The sequence below is a fragment of the Macrobrachium rosenbergii genome, chromosome 6 (assembly GCF_040412425.1).
Source record: "Macrobrachium rosenbergii isolate ZJJX-2024 chromosome 6, ASM4041242v1, whole genome shotgun sequence".
NCBI lineage: Eukaryota > Metazoa > Arthropoda > Malacostraca > Decapoda > Palaemonidae > Macrobrachium > Macrobrachium rosenbergii.
This window is the reverse complement of record NC_089746.1, coordinates 8,791,592-8,810,182: the sequence shown is the minus strand read 5'-3', so window position 1 is coordinate 8,810,182 and position 18,591 is coordinate 8,791,592. Positions and strand designations below refer to the sequence as shown.

The 18,591-nt window shown below is 36.2% G+C and overlaps 2 protein-coding genes across 4 annotated transcripts in view; both read right to left on the bottom strand.

Annotated features, from left to right (window-relative positions):
- The window catches only part of LOC136839164 (uncharacterized), a 222,989-nt gene extending 221,657 nt beyond the window's left edge, over positions 1 to 1,332 (bottom strand). The window contains exon 1 of one of the 2 annotated variants that reach the window (XR_010853229.1): positions 1,120 to 1,200. Coding sequence is in view for 1 of the 2 variants with exons in the window: in XM_067104842.1 (XP_066960943.1) it covers positions 1,120 to 1,185 (66 nt within the window). In the remaining variant the exon portion in view is untranslated. Of the gene's footprint in view, positions 1 to 1,119 lie in introns of both variants that reach the window. The other variant, XM_067104842.1, reaches the window with a different exon arrangement.
- A 5,299-nt stretch (positions 1,333 to 6,631) lies between these two features.
- The window catches only part of LOC136839162 (uncharacterized), a 32,409-nt gene continuing 20,449 nt past the window's right edge, over positions 6,632 to 18,591 (bottom strand). Inside the window, exons 2-4 of one of the 2 annotated variants that reach the window (XM_067104841.1) lie at positions 13,848 to 14,112; positions 12,718 to 12,940; positions 6,632 to 7,735 (exon numbers count right to left, since the gene is read on the bottom strand). In XM_067104841.1, the coding sequence (XP_066960942.1) occupies positions 7,563 to 7,735; positions 12,718 to 12,940; positions 13,848 to 14,099 (648 nt within the window). In that variant the 5' untranslated portion in view covers positions 14,100 to 14,112 and the 3' untranslated portion in view covers positions 6,632 to 7,562. The remainder of the gene's footprint in view (positions 7,736 to 12,717; positions 12,941 to 13,847; positions 14,113 to 18,591) is intronic. The other variant, XM_067104840.1, reaches the window with a different exon arrangement.

The following is an 18,591-nucleotide window of genomic DNA, read 5'->3' as shown; positions in this document are numbered from 1 at the left end:
CTGTGAAGATAATATGACACTCGTTTAAAAAACTACATTTCTTGGCGTGTTTTTAAAACACGTTTACCACACTATGATTATCTCTCCCCATGCTCAACGTCTTGTCAAGAAACTAACGACCGAAAAGGCTAAAAAAGTAATTTCTTTCTGTTCTGAGGCTTTGGAACGATATTTGGAATGATTAAGGACTACTATAATAAAGTAATTTGAACTTATTTGGAATAAAATTGTTTTTAAAAGGACAAAACTATAAAAATGCCAGTCAAATCTGTAGGCATAGGCCTAGCGTATGTTGGGCCAAGATTATTTTCGTTGTTGTTACCATTCCTAAAGGCTATTACCTCCTTAGCATAATAATTCGATACCGTTTACCATAGAAAATTATTTCTGTATATATTCGAAATTAAACTGTACATAGAATAAAGCTTAAATGATATAGCTTATTACCAAATGAGAAATTTGAGACCACGGATGTAGGCCTAGGCTACCAATCTTCATTTTCTTGCTATTACCAATTAATGAGAAATATCGTTTAATGCAAACAAATTAATGCAGCATTTGTTACAAAAGATAAATACAACTACTTTAATTTTTAATCTAATAGTAGAAGCAGTTTCCTATGCTTTGTTTACGTCGTGCTGCAATACTCTCACCAAGTGTGAAGTTCGGAATTTCGTCGTTAAACCACGTTTGACAAAATGCATTTTGTTGAACGACTCTAACAATGCATTTACATGTCTAAAACTGAAAATTTTATAGCACAATCACTATCCTACAGGCCTGCCTACTAAGAATTCTTAACAGGTGTCCTTCCGCATCACAGTAGGCTAACATGTTTACAGACAAGACTTGATGACACAACCAGTAATGTATAGGCCTACTTACTCCAAAGCATGTTTAATTAACTACCAAGATCACTTTTTACTTTATATTATGAAGCCTGTATAAGATGAATGAAGTTCTGATTCCAAAGTTGAAATAGCCACTGCACTTATGTGCCACAATAATATGCGGAAAATGTAAGACATGTTAACAGAGACAGCGTATCCGCAGCTAGCAAGACATTCATCTGCCTAGCACAAAATTATGGGTAAATATACTTCTGTATGCTTTGCTTACCTTGTAAATGTTATTCCATTCTCTCGATGAATTCTTCTCCCCATTCCGCTGCACTTTATGCTGCATGACATACGATTACGTAGATAATAAACGATAAAAACAAATAACGGGAAACACTTAGCACATATTCAATCTGTGCGGTCGCACAAGTTTCTGTGACTGCAACAGCGCCGCCCTGGTGGCGGAACAGCATACTACGTACTACGTAGTACCATTATACAGGTAAAACATCTCACGTTATTATTGACTCTTCGTAGTTTCGGGCTTTCAGCACTGAACACTTACCTACATTTCTAGATGAAAATAACAAAAGAGTTCCAAATACACTAGCCATCCTTACCCACAATGCACTTAGGAAAAATAAAAAAAAAAAAACTCGGGAACTCCACTGGCGTGACCGCCGAAACATGAACAAAGAATTTAGAAAAGTTCATGTATGTAACGCCATTCGTCGGTAAATATCTCGGTAACAGTTGATTTTCCGTAGATTTTAGTATGATATCCGTATTCAGAAAATTAAGGAGACCTAAGGACAAAGGCAAAACTCCAAGGTCAAGGACTGGATAATACTATAAACTATATAAAAATAATGTAACCATTCTATAATGATGTTCGAATAATTTATTAATGCGGAATTATTCATTTACATATGAAGAGGTAAGATATTATAGTCGCTATGGCTAAGATACTACAGTCTCTCGTTTTCTTTTATCTACATTCAGTCTTTTAAAAGAAAACTAGTCTAATAAGAGGGTGACTAGTGTAAAATTTATAGTTACTTTTAGTGCCCTCCTGCCATGTTTTTTGGTACTTAGTAACGACCCAGTGGTTAACTGAACCTGGAAAACGGTAATACAAAAGCCTATATGCATATTAATAATTTTTGGGTTACAGTATTCCAGGATGTTTTTATTTAGACAGTTGTCCAATATTCAAGAGACCAAAAGTCCAAAAGAATTTACCAGGAACTTCGGCGGAAAATAATATAAATTACAGAATTCCTTTCAGTATTACGCAAGTTTAGGTAAAAAAATGATGCCAACTTTGATTTGAATTTGTATAAATTTGGGAATTTGTGGTCTCTGATACATAGACGACGGACAAAGGGCCCAATGGGCTTCAGTTCAACTGAATAGGAACGATCGGTGACCATCGAGAAATGACAGATGTCGTTATGTAAGGCTTTCGAACACCTTTGAGGTAGAGCATGGGACTAAAATTACTTGTTGGAAACTAGGAGGGTGGCACATTTTAAAGCGAAAACATCCGAGGGTAAAAAGTCCAAAGGTAAAAAATAAATGATTATTTTTTTTTTTTTTAGGACGAAATCCGTGCCAACACAGAACACCGGGAAGCCCTGGGGATACATCTAAACACATTATGTCCCCTGATTATTGAAGGAAAGTTCAATCAAGACAGATGATTGACCTTTCGGGAGATGGACGGTTGAGTAAAGTCATTCTTTAACAAAATGATTTTTTGTCAATGATTATATACTTAACATTTTTCCTTTTTTTATTCTGTTCGTATTGTATTTCTTCGTTATATATATTTTACTCGAAAGTTTATAAAGGTCTCTTATTGACTTCTTATAAGTCTTTTTAACTTCAGAATATCCGCATCTTCCTCGTAATTCATTCACTTTTGATTGTGTTCTACTATCTCACCATGATACATTTATTCTGCGTAAAACATTTAATTCTCAACGTCTATTGTTCTGTTCTATAAATCATCAGCGCTTTTCAGTATTCCTCAGCGCAACAACGAATTTGTCTATCCATACTTCCTGCTGTGTTCTTCTCCTTGCTGGAATGGAATAACCGAGATTAAATGACATTTTTAGATTTTTCGGAAACCTAATAGGAAATTTGAGTGGTTGCAAGTCATCTTGGTAAGTGTAATTGCTCACAGGCATAAATGTGCCATGGCACCTGTGAGATCCGCGTAAATGTGAACGGTCATCCTTTTTAACAAGGTCATTTGGGATTCGTAAAAGCTAAAGGCTAAGGTTCTAAGAAAATTACAGAAGCTTTAACAGGGATGGCAACATCTGTAATTCCCTGCGATAAATCTTACAGAAGAAATAGCGGCTTTGACCGTCACTGAGGAGTCTGAAAATGGTTCTTTGATCGAAGCCTCTATCGCTGCAAGCTCTCTCGGTTTGTTAGACCGAGTTCAGAAGTCTAAATCAGGCCTCTTATTCCTTAGAACCTTGCTAAAGTTGTGGTCCCTTCTGGGCCAAGGCCGTCACGCTCCCATCCTCGTGTGTAACGTGAGCCACATCTCAAAGTAAGTTTGTCCAGAAGAGGCGTCTGATTTTGCCATCTACATTTACATAGAAAAAAAATCAACTTTTCTGACATTTCATCATCATCAGTATATTCTCAAAAGCTATAGGGTTTGTGAGACGTTCTATAAGGACATTAAGTACCTAAACATGCGAGGCTAATTCTCTTCAGTAATTATCATCGCTAGTAGTATACTACTACTACTCGTAGTAGTAGTGGTAGTAACACCAGCGATAGTATCATCCCTTCTTGTACTCCGAATGGCAGGATTACTTTGGAGACAGTCTATATGTGACGAAATCTTCGAGGGGTCTTTTGTTCCTTGCAGCTCAAGCCTGGGCCATGGGTGAGGCAACCCACAACGACTGGTCACGTCACGATGACCTTACTTAGGCACCAACACAGGAAGAGTTCCACGGGCTATTATGATGTCTACGAATTCTTTGGGATTGTTTGCTTTCTCCAGATCATTCCTGAATATCCAAATAACTTGTACCTTGAGTGGATCAACTTTTTTCTGCTGTCTGTTGTAGAATAACTTGGTATTGACAATACAGAGAGGTTTATAGAGACGGTAGAGATTATCTCTTTTTTTTCGATTACCCATCAAACCGTCAATATATTCACATTTTGGATATTAAATTTCCGTTTAAAAATACCTTCAAATGATGAAGCTAGATGATTATCGGGTCTTAATGCGATCAATCGCCGACCGTAACAAAAACTTAACGTTAGTCGCAAGTTTAAGATTACTTTTTTTAAAGATAGATGTGTAAAACTTGAACTTAATTCTGTCTTTCCTATAAACAACGAACGTGAATAACTGCATGTTAACATCGTCCATGACATAAGCCTGATCCTACACTGCTTGTGGCAGAACAAATACGTGGCTGGAAAAACGTCTGCAAGGTTTCAGTGACTGGACTATGTTACACGCCCACGGTGGAACCGGTTACACGGTGAGGCATTTTCAAATGTTTTTCTTCCTTTATTTTGAAGCAAAATATTGTTTTCCTCAATGACTGTGCTTCAGGCATTAGTGACCATAGTCTTGCTACGCCATTTTGGGATATTAATTGGCCAATACATTTATCTGTAGTCATAAAGGGGATCTTGTCAAGTTCTTTTTTTTCTCTCTCTCTCTCTTTCAGGTCAGTCGATCATTTTATCAAATTATGCGATGCCTGTTTGCAGTATACAGTATAATCAATCATTACATTATTCCATGGTCACCAATGCAGTCTACTCAAGATTTTTTTTAGTACAAACTAAGTCTTTCAGCAAATATTGGATAGCTCATTTCAAGCCTTGGTGACCATAATATTAGTGAAGCTAAATGATACGGCTAAATCAGTCAGGGAGTCCAGCATTCTTTGATTAGTAACCACTGGCTATGCGCACGGCACAGCTTGATTGCCGTAGCCTGTTTATTTCAGGAGTCCCGAACTTAAAAGTATATCTCACCACGCCATTAGGAAACAACAGATGCCGCGTTTGTGTAGGAAGCCTCACGTCAGCTGATTGCGTCATCATCAGTCTTTGACTCGAGTGTGTCAACGAAGGTTGTGTTGGAAAGGGAGAAAAATTCCCGCTGTGTGCTCGATTCGTTATGCTTTGTAGATCTGCAGATGAAAGAGTTCGGTTTTGTTCAGCGCCATCGGGTTGCGAGGTCACTTATTAGTATCAGATATACATCATCATGGTTAACAAAGTGTAATTTATGCAACGGATTACTTCATAAAAATGTCGAACATGCAACTCTGAAAAGAGCTGAGACAGTTTAATTGAAAGTTGGTCAACATTCTCGCCAGTATTGATTTTCTCGGGAATGACTGAATCTTTATCCCTCAGGAAATAAAAATACAGATTTTTTACTAATCACGTGTTGAATATCAGCGATTCTCTGGAAATCTGGTTCATAAAATTATTAGTAAAAAAGACGGGAGTAATTTTGCCTTCTCTTGAAGTGAAGGTCTAAACATTTTCATTCAGAGGCAGATAATTGCCTTTTTTCTGTATTTTCAAATATTTACCAGAAATATATTTGTAATGAGGAGTCGTTAAAATTTGAAGCATCTAAGGATTGTTATTTGATTTTGATTCAGATTCTAGTAAATATTGTAATAAGTCTATTGTGCAATAAATTTTACCTGTGTTTTGTTTCTACCATTACATCATATTAGGGCACATTTTATCAAAGTTATTTCTTTTAATTACAGGTGAAACTCTTAAATTCAAAGTCTGGAGATTTAATGTTCTTCCTTTAAAAACAAAAAATGTATAAATATAATGTATAAATATAAATTGATGGCGTCATTGCATAGATCTGGTGACCCGCCAACCTAGCGGTCTGAAAACTCGAGAGGGTGAGTAAGAGAATGGGTACCAGCCCTTGGACTGGGGAGTTAAACAGTGGGCTTAGCGACACACTGGCCACGTGTCTTGGGCATTGAGACCTGTTCCCATTGGCTGCCAGCCAAAGAAACCGGAGATCAGCGCCAGCCCTATGAGCCTCACAGAGGCCCAGGAAGGCTAACTAAAATTTGCCATACATATTAAAACATGGGACTGTAAGAGAACAATTTAAGTAACATTTTACCTCTTACTATTTTACTTCTTATCTCTCTCTCCCTCCCTTCATCTTAGACACGAACATTTCAAAATGTTCTACATTTTCAAAGTCAAAGGGCTTTGTACTAGACTTACCATCGCGTCCACTGAAGACCCTATAAACTATTGACCTTCAATTCCACCATAGTCTTAGAATCTGTTCTATACCCCAGCTTACATTTCGCTGACCCAACCTTTTGTAATGATCTCCTGTGATGCATTACAGTCATCAATAATCAACCAGTGCACAGATCTAAAAATAATATTAATGCGTCCTAAGATATCACAATGCAGGGCGCTATTCAAACGCGATCTATCACCTGCATCATGTTCCATTGATGAAAAATTCGCTTTCAGTAATGATTACAAATAATGATAAATAATCTACAGGAAAGAGGGCCTCGACGAGGTAGTCTACCACCTCCTGAGGAACGAAACGTTCTGCTTCAGGTAGTAAATTCGACAAAAACCAGCCCATGTCCAACTCATCTGTACACGACAGATAAAATTTTAAAGGGCCTTCTTTATTAAATCGTGAAAATCCCATTCGTTAAATCACAGAAGGACGGCCAGAAACTGAGGAACATAAAATAAGGAAATGAAAAACAGTTAACTTGTATTCTCTGAATAATATTTATTATCAATCTTTAGGAGGTCATTACAAATCCTCTGAGGCATTTTGAGGATATATATATCTGAGTTACTTCTCAAAGTAGATACAAAAAAACTATGGCAGCGTTATCGACTTACAGCATTTCTTCAGAAAATGGATAAAAAGTCTTTCATGCAGCTTAGCATTTTTTTTTCTTTAAATATTCTGAAGGTTTCTCAGTCGCTAATGTTTTAAGAACAAGATTAAACTTCGAATGTCACATGATGTAGGTAATTATTTGCTTTCTTTATATTAATTTCTTCAAGAATTTTCTTCCTCCTCAAAACTTGAACTTGATTTATATAGCTAAAAAGAATTAGTTTCCACAAACTAAGGCGGTCAGTTCTAATTTGTACTGAATTTTGATTCAAGGTGACAAAAACGTTAAAATTCCCACCAAACTTTCAAGGTAATTTTCATTTTAGTTAGATCTACTTTTTTTATCCCTAAAGTCCCGTCAAGTATCTCACCAGAACTGACTTTTGATGCTGATGAAAGACGACGGATTACCTAGAACGTTTAAAAATTTCAATTAAAATAAATAGCATAAACCTCGGGTGAAAGTAACCATTAGTTTCGCCCTTGTGAATGAAATAAATATTTCTTTTAAATGTGTCGTGTCTGTCTAAATATCTAGAGAGAGTAAGAGAGAATTGAGAAATGAATGTCATTAAGCTCAAACTTCATCTGCCTTATTTTGAATCTTTGTGGAATGAGTTAGAAAGAGAATATTTTCCATTATCTTTTAGATTTTACGCCGTGGAAAGCCATACCGAGAACCATCTCATTGCCTTCAGAAACTCTTTGGCTATGTGGGAAGCCGTCATGAAAATCTTGTGTTGGTTTCATTTTGCATCGAATTTTGACATTTCTGAAAATCTCGTCCAGTCTCCCTAAATGTAGAAGAAGAATGGGCGTCGGAAAGGATCGCCCCCTTGACTCCTCTTGCCCAGGGGCGTCCACATCCCGGAGGTGAAGATCGAGTGGAATCTTCGGTAAGGGGGGCTCTGCTGGGGTTGGTCGGAGACGAGGGCTGCGTAATGAGCTTCGTTACCTGGTCCGTCACCTGGGCAAGAAAACGGGAAGATAGTCGGTGAATGATGAACATTATAGTCTAGTCTTTAGAAATCTAGTTTTGTGGTGGATACTATCTCAGTCTTATAAACGTCTAGTTGTTGTATGAGGGATATTACCTGTCTTATGAAAGTCTATTGCTTTATGGTGGATATTATCTCAGTCTTATAGAAGTCTAGTTGTTTTATGGTGGATATTATCTCACTCTTAAGCCCCGTACACACTATGCATCATGATGCGCTCAGTGTTGAACGGATGTGTTGAAAAACCACTTTTCAACACAAAGCCGCATCACCAACATGTTGATGGGGCAAACCGATTTCAAAAGCCTGCGCAGTGATGCATGAGCAGTCGGAGCGGTAGGACGTTCCGCTCAGCTCCAGCGCCGATGGCTTGATCACCACCACCGGCCAAACCCCTTAAATAGTCAGGGACCAACACTCTACACTGTTATATTTTCCAGCTTTAAACTGAGTGTTTGGTGGCTGGGATGATTGGAAGATAGATATATATATATATATATATATATATATATATATATATATATATATATATATATATATATATATATAAATATATAAAACTGGTTATGTTGTCGTTTCTAGAAAACTCCAATTTAAGGAGGAACAGGATAGCCAGAAGACGTGGTAAAATTGCAGACATTATTATTCCTTAGAAATTAACAGAGGCACAGCCGAGCTTTCGGGAATACACAACTTTTCCCATCATCAGGGTCACTTATCTATAGAATGACATCAAAAATAAACACTAAGAAAACTATACTGACTGACTAAATCAAAAAGTATTTAAACAGCTATAATTGACAAAACTTTAAAATACATAATAATATAAAGTAAAAAAGGAACATAAAAACCAAAGCTAACTGCAAACGAGCAATGACTAAGTAATAAGAAATCAAGTACTAAAAAGAAATCGTCAAATAAAATCACTGAGAAGATAGATACTGGGAGAAAGAGAAAAAAAAACAATGAATATTCAAAATAATAAAAATGACAATGAAGTAAAAAATACTGGAGAACCTACTGTTCATGTCGTAGTTAAATGACAAATGGGCGAGTTAGAAGACTGCGGGTGGAAGAGGGTGAAATGGTGTGGAGAAAAAACAAAAAGAAAAAAGCAAACTATGCAATGAACAATGGAACAGAGGTGGTTTGGCTATTGAGTGTTGGTGATTGTTGTTTAATATAGAGGGACTCTAAAAAGGGAAGCGAATGTTTGTTTTTTGTTTGTCCGAGCATTTGAAAATCACTGTATTGTATGTGATGGTGGCAAGATATAGCATGAAGTCTATTGGCACTATTTTCTTTTTTGCTTAAAGCTAAGCCTGTACGGTGGCTGACACCCCTATGAGAGTCGATGCGCACCTTAAGTAGGCGCTTGGTACATCCCAAATAGGTCCCAAAATTACATTTAGGGCAATTAAACTTGTAAACAATGCAGGTTCTCATCAACTCCGGGATGATGTCTTTCACGCGGAACAGTCTTCCGATTGTAAGAGGGTTATTAAAAGTAAATCTGAAGTCAACATACGGATACAGATGGCTCAAGAGTGTCAATAATTTTCTTTTGATTAGGACAGAATCGTTAGTGAAGGGTAGAGAAACATACATTATCTTTTTGGGAACGGTGCAGACTACAGATTTTGGCTTAAAAATATTGTCTAAAAATTCTTTAACGATTTTATTGAACACGTTCAAGGGATAGCAATTATTCTTAAAATACTTTATATTATTATGTATTTTAAAGTTTTGTCATTTATAGCTGTTTTAATACTTTTTGATTTAGTCAATCAGTATAGTTTTCTTACTGTTTATTTTTTATGTCATTCTATAGATAAGTGACCCTGATGATGGGAAAAGTTATGTATTCCCGAAAGCTCGGCTGTGCATCTGTTAATTTCTAAGGAATAATAATGTCTGCAATTTTATCACGTCTTCTGGCTATCCTGTTCCTCCTTATATATATATATATATATATATATATATATATATATATATATATATATATATATATATATATATATATATATATATATATATATATATATCTGAAAACTTGTAGGTCACAAGTATTTTATGAATTACAATACACAGTAGATGTTTGAATAATAAGTGTGGCTAAAGGCATTTTGAAGAACCTTGACAAGGAAGAGCAAAAGGAATATTTTCCCCTCCCTTAATCCATTAACCGCACTCTGTATATCCCTTTCAACTTTCTCTTCTCGAACATGTGACGCCTTACTGTCAATCTGGCCGGAGAACAAGTGAGCAGTGTTGCAGTACAGTTTGGCCACTAGTAATTTTATTCAACACCACTACTGCAACACGTGGCTGATACATGATGCATAGTGTGTACGGGGCTTTATAAAAGTCTAGTTGTTGTATGAGGGATATTATCTCAGTCTTACAAAAGTCTATTTGTTGTATGAGGGATATTATCTGTCTTATGAAAATCTAGTTGTTTTATGGTGGATATTATCCCAGTCTTATAAAAAAAAGTCTTATTGTTGTATGAGGGATATTATCTGTCTTATAAAAATTTAGTTGCTTTATGGTGGATATTACCTCAGTCTTATAAAAATCTAGTTGTTTTATGGTGGATATTATCTCAGTCTTACAAAAGTCCAGTTGTTTTATGGTGGATATTATCTCAGTCTTGTAAAATTCTAGTTGTTGTATGGGGGATATTATCACAGTCTCATAAAAGTCTAGTTGTTTTATGGTGGATATTATCCCAGTCTTGTAAAATTCTAGTTGTTGTATGGGGATATTATCTAAGTCTTATAAAAGTCTAGTTGTTGTAAGGTAGATATTATCTCAGTCCAGTGTAAGTCTGATTGCTGTCTGATGACATTATGTCAGTCTTACAAACGCTTAGGCATTATATGGTGGAATTTTATTGCCTTCTTATAAAAATGTTTCTTATGAAACTATTGTAAACAAAAACTTCACTGTATTAAAACTCTCTTATAGAAAAACAAGCTATTAGATCAGTTACCTGGGAGGTTAGATAAAAAAAAACGGTCGTAGTTTAATGGACATTTCAGGACCGTGTTTTAAAAAATCTTTCATAAAATAAATTTTTAATAGTTTATGGAAGAGCAATAATTGTCTGGAAAGACATGGATTTCTATTTGCCCTATAAAAGCCTTATGAAAATCTATTATATAAATCATATAAAACATCATTAATAGGAGGTAAGTTTTGACCATCAAATTACACAGTGCATTCTGCATTCTCCGGGGACAATACTTCACACCTACTGCATTTCATATTTGGGCTCGTCCTTCTGTCTCTCTTTTTCTCATTCCTGCTTATTATGGATTACGACAACATGAGGCATCCGTTTGAAAAGCTTTTCATTGTCTCTTTGTGAGGTGCTTATTCTCTCTCTCTCTCTCTCTCTCTCTCTCTCTCTCTCTCTCTCTCTCTCTCTCTCTCTCGTTTTAATCTACCCACATTCCCATTTGTAATTTTGAGGCGTGATCTACACCCATGCATATTTCTAGATTTGAATGCATAAATAACTTTTTCGTCTTGCAGTTCTGACACGAAAAAAGAATCAATTGATCTTTTTTTATACAAAAATTCCTGTGAACTTCGTTGTTTATTTTTCTTTCACATGTTTTCTTTGAAATCTTCATGGTCAAGGCCAATGGCTCACGCCTGAGTGATTCGTCACAAGCTTTGATTATTCAGTTACTCATATGGACCGTTTTTATTTATTTATTTATTTATTTTTACTTGGCGTCAATGCTATACTGACCTTCTCTTATCTAGTCATTACACCGCCAGCCGGTTGGTGGGCAGGGGGATGGATGTGGGTTACGCCGGAGGGGGATATGGCTGGGGAAGGGTTGGGTTTGCGGTAACCGCTCCCCTGCCCCAGCCAGGATGGGTAGCCTCCTCTCTTAGCCTTCGAAATATTTTTGAGTTGCTGGGGAGTGCATCATGAAAACAAAATCGAAAGTACATTTTTTTTTCTATTATACCACTGATTTTCCTTATTATACTTTCATTTACATTCTAATTAATTTTTCTTCGTGTGCTGCCTTCCTTGAGTTTTTACGTACACATGTAGTTGTGTATGCATGGATGCATAGTCATCTATGCGTGCCATCCTGCAAGAATTTTCTAGAATCAATGGTTTGCATTTGGAAAATTCAATGCATTCATTTTTCAACTTCCCTATGAAACAGATATTGCAGAATTCCGCAGCACTGCGCAAGCTGTCAGGGATGCATATTCCGGAGATGTATACTAGTATTGCACCAGCCCCGGTTTTTTTGCCATGCCCCTTGGTTAGGTTAGGTTAGGTTGGGTTATGTTTAAATTAGTACCCTACTGTGATTTGGGTGTAGGAAACTTAATGAGATTATTTTCAAGAAAATTCTATGGTTAGTTTTTAAGATATGGCGTCCCGCTTTTTTCAGGGAAAGGTCCCGGGCTGATGCAATATGTCGTAGGTTGCTTCAGGTCTCTGCGAAATGTGCAAGACCTACCTATGATTCGTTACACCCCGTCGGAGGTTGCTGTGGAAAAAAAATTATTTCCCGACGGACAACTGCAGGAAATGGCTTTCTGATTTTTTAAGAGTATAAATTTAGGAAATTGCTTGATGATGCCTTACAAAAAATTAAGGAAAAGGGATACTGCATTTTTACATTAAATCAGGAAATGGCCTATGTGGTTTTACATAAAGCCAGGAATTGGCTCACCAGTTTTTGCCACACAATCAGGAATTTCTTCGTCAGCTTATTAAATGGCTTACTGGGGCTTAAAACATAAAAGAAATGGCATAAAAAAGCAAAAACCAAATGTTTTACAGGGCTTTTACATAAAACTAGGAAACGGCCCACAGAGAATTGACAGACAATGTGGAAACAATATACTATGTTTTTCATTAAAATCTGAAATAAGCGAATCGGGTTTCTGCGCATAACCAGACACTCACCGGGCTTTGGCTGGGGGAAACTCGGCGGCACAGGGGCCAGGGCTGGTGGGCGTCTGACGAAGCGGTTAGGCGAAGGCTCGGGAGCTTTGTAGCCTCCAGCCATCCAGCCACGGCTCAAAAACACCCTCTTGGTGCGCGAGGACCCGTCAGCCTCCGGTAACGTTTGCGCACCTTTGCCGAGGTCCTTGTCTCTCCCCTCTTCGTTTGCTTCTTCTTCTTCTTCCTGTGAATAGTCGTTGGTATAGAGGGGTTGATATTCGGGTTCCTTATCGATGGAAGGATGTCTTATTAAAAAAAAAGCAAAAAACAAAAAGCAAAAAAGACTTACTAAACTATGAAGCGACCGAATTTGTTTTATACTATTTAACCTTCACGATCTAAGTACATCTTAATTTTTAGTTTGTTAGTTATCTTTTAGGTAACTGTATTTTATCCCCAAAATATTTTAATGAATATAATAAATTTCAATAATTAACGCCAAAATGAATATAATGTATATCTGATGAGCATATATATATATACACATATATATATGTACTGTATATATACACATATATAAACGTATATATATATAAATATATATAAGTATGAACACATTTTTCATATATATATTATATATATATATATATATATATATATATATATATATATATATATATATATATATATATATATATATATATATATATATATTTATACACATACACAAAATTCTTCAGAAGAATGTGTTAGCCTTGCGATCCTCAGGAAGTCTTTAGAGATGAGGTAACCAGCCTCTTGCAGTCGATTAACTACCAAGTACTTTGATTTCTTACTCAAACCACAGTAAAGAAAAAAACTATGAAAACATACCTTGAGTCAGTTGCGAGAGGGAGACAGAGAGAGCGACATAACAGGAAAGTAACAGGAGAGAAAGTGGCCGTAGAACTGGTGCCAGTGGCAAGGAATAGAAAAATCTTGAATGACAGAGCAGACTGAAGAGGTGAAAACCTAATTCACTCCTGATGACAGTAAAAGCAAGATGGGATTTCACGGAACTCGCCTAAACCGTCCAATTTCGCTTGGGAACGAAACCCTGGACCTCTTAATCAGTGAACGACCAGAACCCCTTCACAAATGAAAAAACTGACCCAGGGCAGGAAATCCTCCTGGGAGTCCGCGACCTCCTCGCTCGCGATCCTCATGGTGTCCTTGGACGCGTCTTCGATTGCGTCCTCCAGGCTCCCGCCGACGACGTCAGGATGCCTCAGGCGCTGAGGCGATGTGTAGAGGGAGAGCCACGATGGCCTCGAGTCCCAAGGCTGGAACGCGCTGGCATAGTGCTGGTGGCTGAGACTTAGCAGGAAGCTACACAAAGCTGATATCCATACCTTGCAGTGCATCTGGAACGGAAAGCTACTTAGGTTTACTTCCCATTAAGAATATTTCACTTTGATTATCATCATTCGACGAGACCAAATTTCTTGCTCAAGAAGTCGAAAAGATCATTGGTTTTATAAGCAGGTTTATACCGAATAGACTGCACACATCTGGAAAAAAAGAGGAAAATTTAGTGTGTAAATATTGAAAAGAAAAAAAAGCACATATATATATATATATATATATATATATACATATATATATATATATATATATATTTATATATATATATATATATATATATATATATATATATATATATATATATATATATATATATATATATATATATATATTATATATATATATATATTACATATATATAACTGAATTATGAAATAACAAGACATCTGGTGAAGTTGATTCATGAATAGAGTTATTGCTGGGCGTCAAGAAGTGTTCCTTCGCATATATATATATATAGTCATTCGCCTTGTTTCCACTTAATCCTCTCGAGATTTAATCCACTGACACAATCTGTCGTCATTATTAGTGTTTCGACATTTTAACCATCGACCCAGTTGTATTCAACACTCCGCCTAATAACTGCCATCACCATTGTTATCAATAAAAAGCCATAATCTTCAGCATCATACGCTACAACACAAGTACTCCTCCCGGGAAGTAACCAGATTAGATTAAGACTAAAATAAACACAAGAGCTCCGAAGCCTTGACTTTTAAGCGCTTCGTTAACCGCTTCCGAGAATCAGAATCCTCTCTGTTATTATCATCCACTGGAGGCGTTTGATAATGATGGCGATTCGGCTAAAGGAAACCTTGATGGAACATTCTTAAAGGGATTTCCAGGCTGCGTAAATAGTGGTAGCTAATCAAAAGGGGAAGACCATAAATAGATGTAAAGTAAGTTGTTTAACGACTGCTTCATCCACACACGTCTGTGAAAAGTTCTTCTTTGAGCTGAATGCTCACAGAGTAGCTAATCGTTTGTCTGCTGGGAAAGTTCTAACGAGTTTGCGTAAAGGTCTTTTGTTTGTTCCTGAATTTCAGGAATAACGTCACATGTACATTGGATTATCGTAAGTTTCTCTCTATTTTTTAATCTTTAACGGAACATCTATAGACATAAGTGCTAGTTCAGATGAACACCCCCCCCCCTCTCTCTCTCTCTCTCTCTCTCTCTCTCTCTCTGTTTCTGTCTTTGTTTTAATTCTCTCACCCTCTGTCTCTCGCATAATGATCTGTGATTAACTGGCATGACGTCAAGTTCGATGGTAAACAATAAAGCTTTGAAATCTCCATGTCCTTTGCAGATGAAGGCAGACAGAGAGAGAGAGAGAGAGAGAGAGAGAGAGAGAGAGAGAGAGAGAGAGAGAGAGAGAGAGAGAGAGACCTCAGGATCTGAAAAAACAAAATAGATTTCGCAAAACCCTTATCGAATACGAGAATTCCTTTCGTGGTTACAAACAAAAAATAAATAAATGAATTAATGATCAACCTCGCTTGCATTTAAGGTTAACACGGGAGGTGTCCTTCATATCAAGTCAGAATTTTGATTCATGGAACCCGATATCAAACGATCCTTTTTCTTATTGAAACCGAAGCCCCTTTTTCTGCAACGTAAATTTTAGAATAAAAGCGTCACTGTGAAGCAAAAACCTAACACTGGTTTCTAAATCAAGGCTCCAGATTTTCTTTTAGATTATTTGATTGACGCAAGCATAAGCTGTAATTGGGTATCCTTAATGTCGTAGCTGAAGCTATGGGTGGCTGGCAGCTCTTCCTAGATGCTTGTGCTTGCTTGCTAATGAATGCAGAGATGTATTCGGAAAACTCTGAGTGACCTTTACTGTAGCGATCGTTAGCAATGATGACGCCATTACCAACGTACAGTGCGAATGAGGTTCTAAAGACGTATCAAGCACAATGTTGCAACCATTTACATTTCTATAGGGAACTAAAATGGGTGATTTTACAATTTACCGACTTCATCGAGTCAAGCCTCGTTGCCCTTGGGCTGCTGAGTCCTGCACAAAAAAAAAGGAACAAAGTTAAGAGCAAGAAGAACAAAAAAGAAGAGTGAGGTATATCATTTGGTAAACAAACAAATATTAAAGTCTGAAAGAAGCCCCAGGAAAGGTTGGTGTCACCGTGGATTTGAGAAGGCCACAAGAAAAAGAACAAAAAAAGAGGAGAAGAACAAATGAAAGAAGCTATAAGGTAAGATGTATCACAGAAGAAAGGAGAACCGAGGAGATAACGAGGACAGGTCATAGTGCAAATATAGTTACAAATAAGACTGCTAGAGAGAGCGAGGCGAAAAATGAAAGACGTGGGAAATTACATTCATTATAGCATCGTATGAATTACGAAGCTCACTTGTAATATATTCAACCTCTCTCTCTCTCTCTCTCTCTCTCTCTCTCTCTCTCTCTCTCTCTCTCTCATATTTTTTCATATTACTACTTAATGAGGATGCCTTATTACTGTTATTTTTTATGATAAGCATATATGTTTCACTACACTGTTTCGTAAAATGAACTATGAAAATGCATTATTCAAAATACATTTAAAATACATTATCCAAACACATTCCTTGGGATACAACATTAACTGTTCATTATTTTTTTCATTCTAATTAAAAATGTCAATGATGAAAATATAAATATAACTGGTTTATCGATAGCATTAAATTTAACAAATAAAAATTTTAAGTTGTTTATCTATTCTCACTCATTAGTTTCACTGTCAAACTTTCTCTCTCTCTCTCTCTCTCTCTCTCTCTCTCTCTCTCTCTCTCTCTCTCTCTCTCTCTCTCTTTCTAAGTGAGGCAATGAAAACTGTTTGGTCGTCTGCTTATCTCAACCTGTAAAGGAAATCTATTTATATCATAATCACAGCTTCCAGATTACTAAATGAAGAAAGTTCACATCAGGTTACTGCACCTGTTAATATATCTTTGTACCTGAAAGACAAGAACGGAATTCTAATTATATCCGGATAAGAATTTTTACATATATATATTTATATTTATATATATATATATATATATATATATATATATATATGTATGTACTGTATATATATGTACATATATATATATATATATATACATACACACAAACACACACACACACATATATATATATATACTAAGGCCTATATATATATGCCTATGTATACTATATATATATATATATATATATATATATATATATATATATATATATATATATATATATATATATATATATATATATATATATATATATATCAAGCTCTCGGAACCTACAGTTCTTGTTATCAGAAGTTTGCTAAGCCGTGAAATCCCGTGCCGGACAAAGATATTTCCATAGGAATAGGAATTAACTTATGAGACTATATGCAGCTTTCCCCCCATCCAGCAACACACAATCACTACAGTCCACTCTGGAAGTCTTGTTTGACAATTGACTTGGGCATTCCTAACATGTGCCCGGTTGTTAACGGCGGCTGATCAAGATCAACTGCCGCTCTCAGCTGAATGTTGCTTAATCTCCGTGAAAACGCAATTACTGCTTTCCGTGGCAACACTAAGTCGCGACAAGCTTTTAAGGCGCGGGAAATTTCAATAGTTAATCGTCTTAGGTTTCCGCTTGCTCTGGAAATGATAAGAGGAATATCGGATTAATATGAACAGTGGTCTTACGGAGATGTATTACTGAGAGGTGGCATGTGTCAACCGCTGTGAAGGTTGAGGTGACAGTAAATATCCCCCCGCCACCTGCACAGTTCTTTAAGCCCATACCGTAGCTAACAGTAAACTCATTTGGTTTATTTTTAGGGCGTTGACCTCGTTGGTATACGATGCAAAGACGCTTCCTTATCAAGAGGGCTGGCGAAGTGGTGCATCTTGATGAGATTGCTGCAGAAAGAATCCTTACTCACGATCTGCTGACATTCTGATAAGGTTATCTCAGATTAATTTCTTTTTTCTTTTTTTTGTAAATTTCCGAGACGAAACAACGTAGTAAGCATTTTTATGCAACTACAACAACAATTCCTTTTATGGCTACTAGTCTACTATCGCTACCTAAGCTAATATTAGCAGTGACTAAAACAACAAGGCCTCAGTAAAACTGAATTTAGGAACTTAACTAGGGTCGGTTCATTTCCAACTTGAGGAGGCAAAGTTATTCGTTTATTTTCTATCGGATTTCAATACCCTCAGCAGAGAACGTACCTAAATGCATACAATGGATACTGTGTGAAAATTCAGAATCTAAGGGTTTATGCAACAAGGTATAAGTAAATACTGAATGTGGCAAGCAGATTCTGTCGTTAATAATAATAATAATAATAATAATAATAATAATAATAATAATAATAATAATAATAATAATAATGATAATAATATCTTCTGTCGAAAAGAAGAGCAGAACATATTATTATTATTATTATTATTATTATTATTATTATTATTATTATTATTATTATTATTATTATTATTATTATT